This window comes from Oryza brachyantha, chromosome 5 (assembly GCF_000231095.2).
Source record: "Oryza brachyantha chromosome 5, ObraRS2, whole genome shotgun sequence".
Lineage (NCBI taxonomy): Eukaryota > Viridiplantae > Streptophyta > Magnoliopsida > Poales > Poaceae > Oryza > Oryza brachyantha.
In genome coordinates this window covers 19,034,425-19,042,112 of record NC_023167.2, presented here as the reverse complement: position 1 = coordinate 19,042,112, position 7,688 = coordinate 19,034,425, and the positions used below count along the sequence as shown (strand labels likewise).

The 7,688-nt window shown below is 45.5% G+C and overlaps 2 protein-coding genes across 2 annotated transcripts; both read right to left on the bottom strand.

The window, feature by feature from the left end:
- Positions 1-1,383: 1,383 nt before the first annotated feature.
- Positions 1,384-2,531, bottom strand: LOC102702940. Its single transcript, XM_040524348.1, has one exon. It carries the CDS (start codon positions 2,417-2,419, stop codon positions 1,754-1,756), a length of 666 nt encoding a protein of 221 aa, XP_040380282.1. The 5' UTR covers positions 2,420-2,531; the 3' UTR covers positions 1,384-1,753.
- A 3,173-nt stretch (positions 2,532-5,704) lies between these two features.
- LOC102711071 (putative cryptochrome DASH, mitochondrial) lies at positions 5,705-6,636 on the bottom strand. Its single transcript, XM_006655539.3, has one exon. It carries the CDS (start codon positions 6,575-6,577, stop codon positions 5,879-5,881), a length of 699 nt encoding a protein of 232 aa, XP_006655602.1. The 5' UTR covers positions 6,578-6,636; the 3' UTR covers positions 5,705-5,878.
- Between the last annotated feature and the right edge of the window lie 1,052 nt (positions 6,637-7,688).

Sequence of the window (7,688 nt, the reverse complement as noted above, 5' to 3'; positions counted from 1 at the left end):
AGACGAGACAACATGCCAAATCAGCACTGCATTATTTCTTAGAGATTGCTAAGCTTGCCTGCTGCACCAAAAATATATATGTGTGCTCTGTTGCTACTAAAATGCATATATATTTTTTACTAGACAAAAAGTTAGATAATGAATATTTATATGAGTAATTTTACCATCATTAGGAAACTACTAAAGATTATCATATAAAAATTAGTACATCACTACATCCAGATAATATCTCACGATACTAAAATTTTAAACGTAAATTTTGGTATCCAGTGATACTTTCTCGAATATAATATAAAAACCTATTTATATGTGGTACTCTTTCCAATCAAATTTATTTAACACAAGAAGAACTGAACTCGGTTGTTTTAACGCCATTTTCTCACTGGAGGGAGTAACTAACATAGCTAATATGCAATATTTTTGTGTTAACTTTCATGAAAAATATTAATTAGGGAGGGTGTGTGATAGCATATTCGCGCAGATGACCGGATTGCATAATTGCACCAGTATAAAAATCAATGGTAATGTTTTTAAGAGCGAATTAGGAGTAAAGCTTGGAAAAGGAGAGTTGGTGATTGAAGCTGATATCTGGAAAATGACCCTTCCTTTGTATCATATGGTTGAAATGACGAATCTCTGGTGCAGCCTGCACGGTCATAGAGTTTGTTCAGTATCTAGTACGTCGTGACCGGAAGAAGGTTGGAGAGATTAAAGATCATGAACTGTTTCGTTTGAAGGTTGCACCTGTACTTTAATTAGTTTCGTTTGTGGGTTGCATCTGTACTTTAATTAATTTCGTCCCAAGGTTTGCATCTGCACTGTGCGTGTTGATTATACATTAATGACGTAGCTAATTAGTCAGTTACAACTATGCCATGCTGGTTAATTAGCAACAGAAGTAATCTATCTTCACTACCACAACTACTTTATTTTCACCGCATTATTGCTCGGCTTTTGCACACGTGCTTTTCGAACGGTTAAATAGTGTATTTTTTATAAAAAAAACAAAGAGTTTTTATAGAATTTTATCATCTTACATTTTTTTTACTTTGCAATAATTAATTTTATCATTTATATCATTAAATAGTTAAAAAAACAAATAATCTTTTTATCTCTAGTATAAGAAAAACACGACCAAAACATACTCGATAAGTAGGCTATGTTACCTACACATGTTAGTGTCAAGAAAGAGTAAACACATGACTAACTTCTTTATGCTACCAACAAGAAAGTAAGCTTGTGGACAATAGGCAGTGTCTAATTAAGGGTCAGTCGACCAATCCCAGTCGTTCAAGTGATTCAATTTGCTGAATCAAAACGAACATGGTGATCCAATTGTTGATTCAGGTAACCGAGATTTATGATCATGGAAAATATCGTGCCTGGAGGAAAATTTTGAAACACTTTTATGACCATGTTTGAACTTCGAACGTATACAGTAGCCCTGCATGAACATATAAAAAACTGTGTATATAAATATACTTATGCAAGCTCTGTTACACTCAATTTATCTTTTTGAAGCGAACTTTTACACTCAATTTATCTTTTTGAAACGAACTTTTACACTCAAATTAAATACCAGAGAGACAAACAAATCAAAAGCATGCAGCCAAACTTATCAGCCACACGCAGCAAACGAATTTTAACTGAACCTGCACACGGATTATCGTGGCAAGCACTGAACTTAACCTGCAGAGAAGGAAAAATCCATGGAGCGACACGCATGCACAGCAAGAAACGCCACGTCGGATTCTCAGAACGGGTGGTAGCTCCGGCGGAACGCGGTGGCGTTGGCGAAGATCCCGACGAGGTCCTGCTTGTAGGGGAGGAACGTCCTCCGGCGACCGCCTCCCCTGCTGCTGCCGCCGCCGTTCGCGTAGTAGCTCAGGGCACCGTCATGGCCGCCGCCGCCTCTCCCCTTGGGCTCGGAGCCGGAGGGGGAGGCCGCGTTCAAGAACACGAACCTCTCCTTGCCGTCGCTGTGGCTCCGGCCGATGGACCACTGGCGCCACCGGAGGAGAGACGACCCCGTGGAGCCGCTCTTCCGGCACCGCGCCGGGGAGGCCGCCGCCGTCGCCACCGGCAACGCGGGGCACAACGGGCAGTACAGGTACGTCGGCTCCGCCGGCTCCCCGTCGAGGTCGAGGTCGAGTCCGTCGTCCGCTGGCTGCGTCGGCGGTTGCCCCTGGTCCAGCATCAGGAACCGCCACAGCGGCAAACGCGACGCACCCTCCACCGTCTCCGGCTCAGGCGGCGGCGGCGGCGACCTCGGTCGGCCGAAGATCGGGTACAGCGGCGGACCTATGCAGCGGGCGGCTCCAGGCACAGCCAGAGGCGGGACCTCGGCGAAGGTGAAGCCGTCGTCGTCGGCCACGGCCCGCATGGTGCTGCTGCCGGCGGCGATCGCGTTCAGCTCCATCGATCGCTGATCCGACGACGGCGACGACTTCAGCTTGTGCCGTGCGGCATGTCCTCCCGTCCCATGGCTCGTGTGTGTGTGGCTTCCTCCTCCGTGTCTCCAGCCATGGCTCTCCTTATATACAACCAAGCGCGACACGGCGCAGCGGCCGCGACAACGCCATTCATCCTCACCGTGCGGCAAAGCCTTTTTGATTTGTATCGAGATGATGGGGCATTAATCTTGACCGCTGATCACGATATTTGACGGGTCGCAACGGATGCGATTGCACGTGGAAGTGGATTTTAAACTATCGGTGAGATATCCATACAGTAGATATTAAAAAAATACAAAGATAGACTAATATGAGGTATATCAGTAAGAGCAGGTACAATAGTAGGCTATAAGCCGCAGCTATAAGCATATTTTAAAGAGATAATAGAGTAAAGAAGGAATGTGAGCTACTAATTTGTAGCTCACTGCACGTGGACTTTAAGACAAAATATGTGTATGACATGTGGGACCATATATTGATATTTTGTAGATAACTATTATATGAATTGGCTATTAGATTGACTATAGATGAATTGGAACTAATAGTTGACTATACTATTGAACTTGCTCTAAACACATATAAGTTCAAACATAACTTCTATAATTTATAAAAAAAACAACAAATTAAGCTATAAATAGTATAAATATACTCATAGTTATATTTGTTATGGATAAAGAAGTTATAATTGAACTTGTATGTTTAGATTTATATATTTAATATTAATCTATAGTTATAAAAATTTAATTTTTTAATAACTATTTATATCACATCTAATGGATGAGAAAATGCCACTCGATAGTTCAGAACCATTTCCCGCATTGCAGTTGTAACTTGTACGGTGCTACCTGCGATAGGTTGGACTCGGCGTCGACGTGGAGGCATGCAGACGTGGCGCAGTGCGTCGGTCGTGGAGATGCGTGGGCTTTTGGAATTGGGGCCCAAGCCCACATAAGCGTTCCGTTGGGCACGAATCGCTTGGGCAGCTTTGGTTGGGCCGTTTCGTCGTTGAGCTTAACCTGGTCTGCTTCTGGTGGCAGCGTCCACTTCTGGCATGTCGTCAGTTTTCTCCACTCCCATCGGGTCTCCGTCTCATCTCTCGCGTCCCATAGAAGCGTCCGAAAAAAATCCCGCAGCCGCGGCGCTCTTCGCCGGAGCACGGTGCGGCGCGGCGGTTGGAGGTGAGATGGGGGAATTTTCGGCCGGTGAAGCTGGAGACGTTGATCTGTAACCGGTTGTGGTGTTCAGCATCTGTGCTCGAAGCTAGGGCATTTCGCGGGATTTGGTCGGAGAATTTGAAGCGTTCCATCTCGGTCACCCTCCCTCCGCCACGGCTGGGCGTCCCCTAACCCTAACTTAGGTACGTACCGATCGTCCGATCGATCGAGCTATCGATCTCACACGTGGTTGCTCCTCCGTGCAGATCGTGCTATTTTTTTTTTTTACGGCGATGTCGACGAATTTGTGTCCTGCTGACTGTTGTTTGGTGTCTCAATCTAGTGGCTTTGTTAGGTTGAATTGTCTCGTTTTTCGACGCAATTTTTGCATATTTTCCGTGAAGCCATTGCTCAGGACGAACCACCTCGATTCGTGCTGCCAATTAATCTGCTCAGTTTGGCAAATTGCTATATTCTCTTCGATAAGGGGCTCTTACCATCGATCTGTCCTTGTCTGATTTATAATATAAGATATTTTGACTATACATCCAACCAAACTCTCTCTTTTTCATATTATTATAAAACATTTTGACTACACGTCCAACCGAATATATGCATCTCCTATGAAGATTTAAACTTAGGACTTTGATGTGCCACTTAGCTCACTACAACCACTAAGTCTTTTATAACTATATTTCTCTATTGATTATCTATATTGTTTATATGATGTGTAGATTCATGAAGTCTTAGTAGCATATGGCGAAAACTAAACCGGCTGCTGCACATCATCTGGACGGAATGATGTGCTCTAACCTCTGCAAAGCGGGACAACGAAACTGAACGGCGATTCGAACGGGCGCTTCCATGTGGGCTGCCTCTTGGGCCACAACCTGACAAAGACATAGGGATGGGAATAGATAAGGTCTGTAGTTTCTTTTACAACCCTATTTAATTTTAAAAATATTTTAGCTTAAAATTCTATATAATTTTATTTTCAACCTGTTTTAAATTCGGCCCTTAAATTTTCTAGACAAAATGATTGAGCCCATTACCACTACTAGACAGGCCCGTTATCAATCCATCACAGGTCTGCTCGTTTATTCTCTGATTTTAGAAAAGGCAAATTCCTAACTTACGGATATGAAACAGAGGCAATATACGCCACTTCGCTGACAGACGCACATGTATGGTACAATACAATCACATCCGGTTGTGAGCTGTCTAATGTTGTGATCATCGGTCAGGATTAACGCCTCATCTCAATACAAATCAAGAGCTTTTGTATAGCAGTCTCTGAGAACGAAGGGCGTTGCTGCGCCTGTATTAACAATGATTCCAATAGCCCAGCGACAAAGGGGGCCAGCAATTGACGACTATAGATAACGGGATTAATTACGTGATATTCTCTTCGTTTCACAATGTAAGACTTTCTAACATTGCCTAGATTCATATGGATGCTAATGAATCTAATCATATATATAAATTATATACATTCATCAATTGATGAATTTAGACAAAACTAGAAAATCTTATATATAAAACGGAGGTAGTATTTACTAATCAAAGAGGCAAAAGAACCACGTTTTATGTGTCACCTATGACGACAGGAGAGTACAGTACCACGTAGACGCAACGAACGGGGTTATTTTGTGTCCACTAATCCAAAGTGCAGTGCTTAATTGGAAAAGGAGACAAGAAGGATCCGGTTGGTGAGTGGTGAGATAGATACTGAAGCTTTTGACAGCGATTGTGTCCTGTGTTCTGTGTGTACTAGTAACTACTAATGCTGGTGTCGTTGTATTGGCAACGTCTGATCTGATGGAGTCTTCAGGCTTCCAGACAAGATGCGCTAACATACGGCAAGTACGCCGCAACCACAGGTAACCGATGCTCTCTCTCCCTTGTTTGGTGTGATGATGATGTGTTAGGATTCTTCGAAATGTTGTTAAACAAATTGCTTGGAGTTCCAATGTTCAGAGCTGGATTCGAATTAATTCAAATTTCGGCTGGCAGAATAACGTTTCGCGTTTCTGAATTCGATGCTTAAAAAACTACTGATAGGAATCATCAAAACAATACAAAAACTACTGATAGGAATTATCAAAACAATACAGAATCCACGCTATATATACATGGCTACTCACGTATAAAAAAAATTATGCAGAAATATTTTCTGCTACAAATCTATCACGCATTCTTTAGTTCTAACACACCGTAATCCGCAGTCACACCATGAAAAAAAGATGTAATTAAGGAAGACGCTACAATACGTTAGAACGGGTGGTAGCTCCGGCGGAACGCGCCGGCGTTGGCGAACAAGCCGACGAGGTCCTGCTTGTACGGGAGGAACGATGACCTCCGCCCGCCGCCATTGCCGACGCCGGCGCCTCCGCTGCCTCCTCCTCGCCCGTAATATCTCCAGCCGCCATGGCCGCCACCACCATCGCCGCTCGTCGTCCTCCCTTTACTACGGTCGGAGGTCGAGTTCAAGAACACGAACTTCTCCTTGCCGTCGCTGTGGCTCCGCCCGATGAGCCGCTGCCGCCACCGGATGACCGACCCAGTCGAGCCGCTCTTCTGGCACCTCGCCGGCGAAACCGCCGCCGCGGGGGAACCGGGTGACCACAGGCAGTACGTCTCCGCGGGAACGCCATCAAGATCGCCATCGTCGTCGGGCTGCTTCCCCGACGGCGCCGCCGCCGACGCCGACGCCCTCTCCTCCAGCAGAAGCTGCCCCAGTGGCACCCGCACAGTAGCCGTCTCAGCCTCCTCCTCCTCCCGCGCAGGAGGCGACCGCGGGCGACCAAACACCGGGTACACAGCGCCGATGCGGCCGCTGTCGAAGACGCCTCCGCCTCCAACCATACACGGGACGACGGCCGCCGCCGCCGCAAAGGTGAAGTCCTCATCAGATTCCGCAGCAGAATAATCGTCGTCGCGGGCAGCGGCGACCCCGTCGCTGTCCGCCATGGCGTGGCGTGTCGCGGTGGTGGAGCTTCTGTGGCGCGAGCTGGCCGGGGCGGGGGGCGGCGGATAAAGGAAGGCGGAGGGGCGCGCGTGCGTGAGGTGGGCGGGCGGGTTGCGCGTCGCGAGCAACAAGTGACGGCCGGTACGGCCCAAAATCTCACCGACAGGTGGGCCCCACCTCCTCCCGATCCCCTCGTCAGTGATGGAAGCGGAGCTGGTTGGTCGGTTGGTGGGGTGGGCCACGTGGGACAAGGTGGGGGCCACGCGACACGTGGCAGGCGCTTGCCATCTGAGAGAGGGAAAAGGCTGGCAAGCAAATGGAAGGGAATAGAATGCAGAGCTGGACAGCAGCAACAAGGAGAAGGAATCCCAGTGGAATGGAACGGAATGGATTGTCCCATGTGCTTTTCTCAACGTTTTCTGGTGTCTCTTGCCAGCTTTCTTTTTTTCCCTTCCTTTTGTTGTGTGTCTATCTGTTCTACTTGTTGCTTGCTTGAGCTCCAAATGGGATTACCTACCGCCGAGATCATAATACCTTCTTGTGTAGTTGAGTTAGTTCTAGAAGCAAAAGACGAGAGTGAAACAACACAAAAAAGGAGAAAAAAAACTAGCAGCTCTGGTTGTGTTTAGGTTGTCTTGGGATGCTTGTGATGTTTGATCAGTATGTATGTATGTATGTATGGCGTGTGATTGACGGCATGTCGCCCGGGTAATCTGCTCCGTTCTAAGTAAAGTATGTTTTACTCAATATGCACGCCATGGGTAACCAAAGAAAAGCACCTGTGATGTACTGTGCAGTATAGTACATACTACCTTCGTTTCATAATAGTAGTATAAGATATTTGATTTTTTTTTGTTGCAACATTTGACCATTTTTCTTATTCAAAAATTTAGTATAAATATAAAAAATGACAAATGATGCTTAAAATTCTTTTGATAATAAAGTAAGTCACAATCAAAATAAATGATATTTTTATAATTTTTTAAATAAGATAAATATTTAAATATTATAAATACTTATTATGAAACAGAGGGAATACACCATTACTCAACTCACATGACGTGAGCTTATCGTAAAATTAAAGGCCTTATGTTGATAAAGCTCTTAATGGGC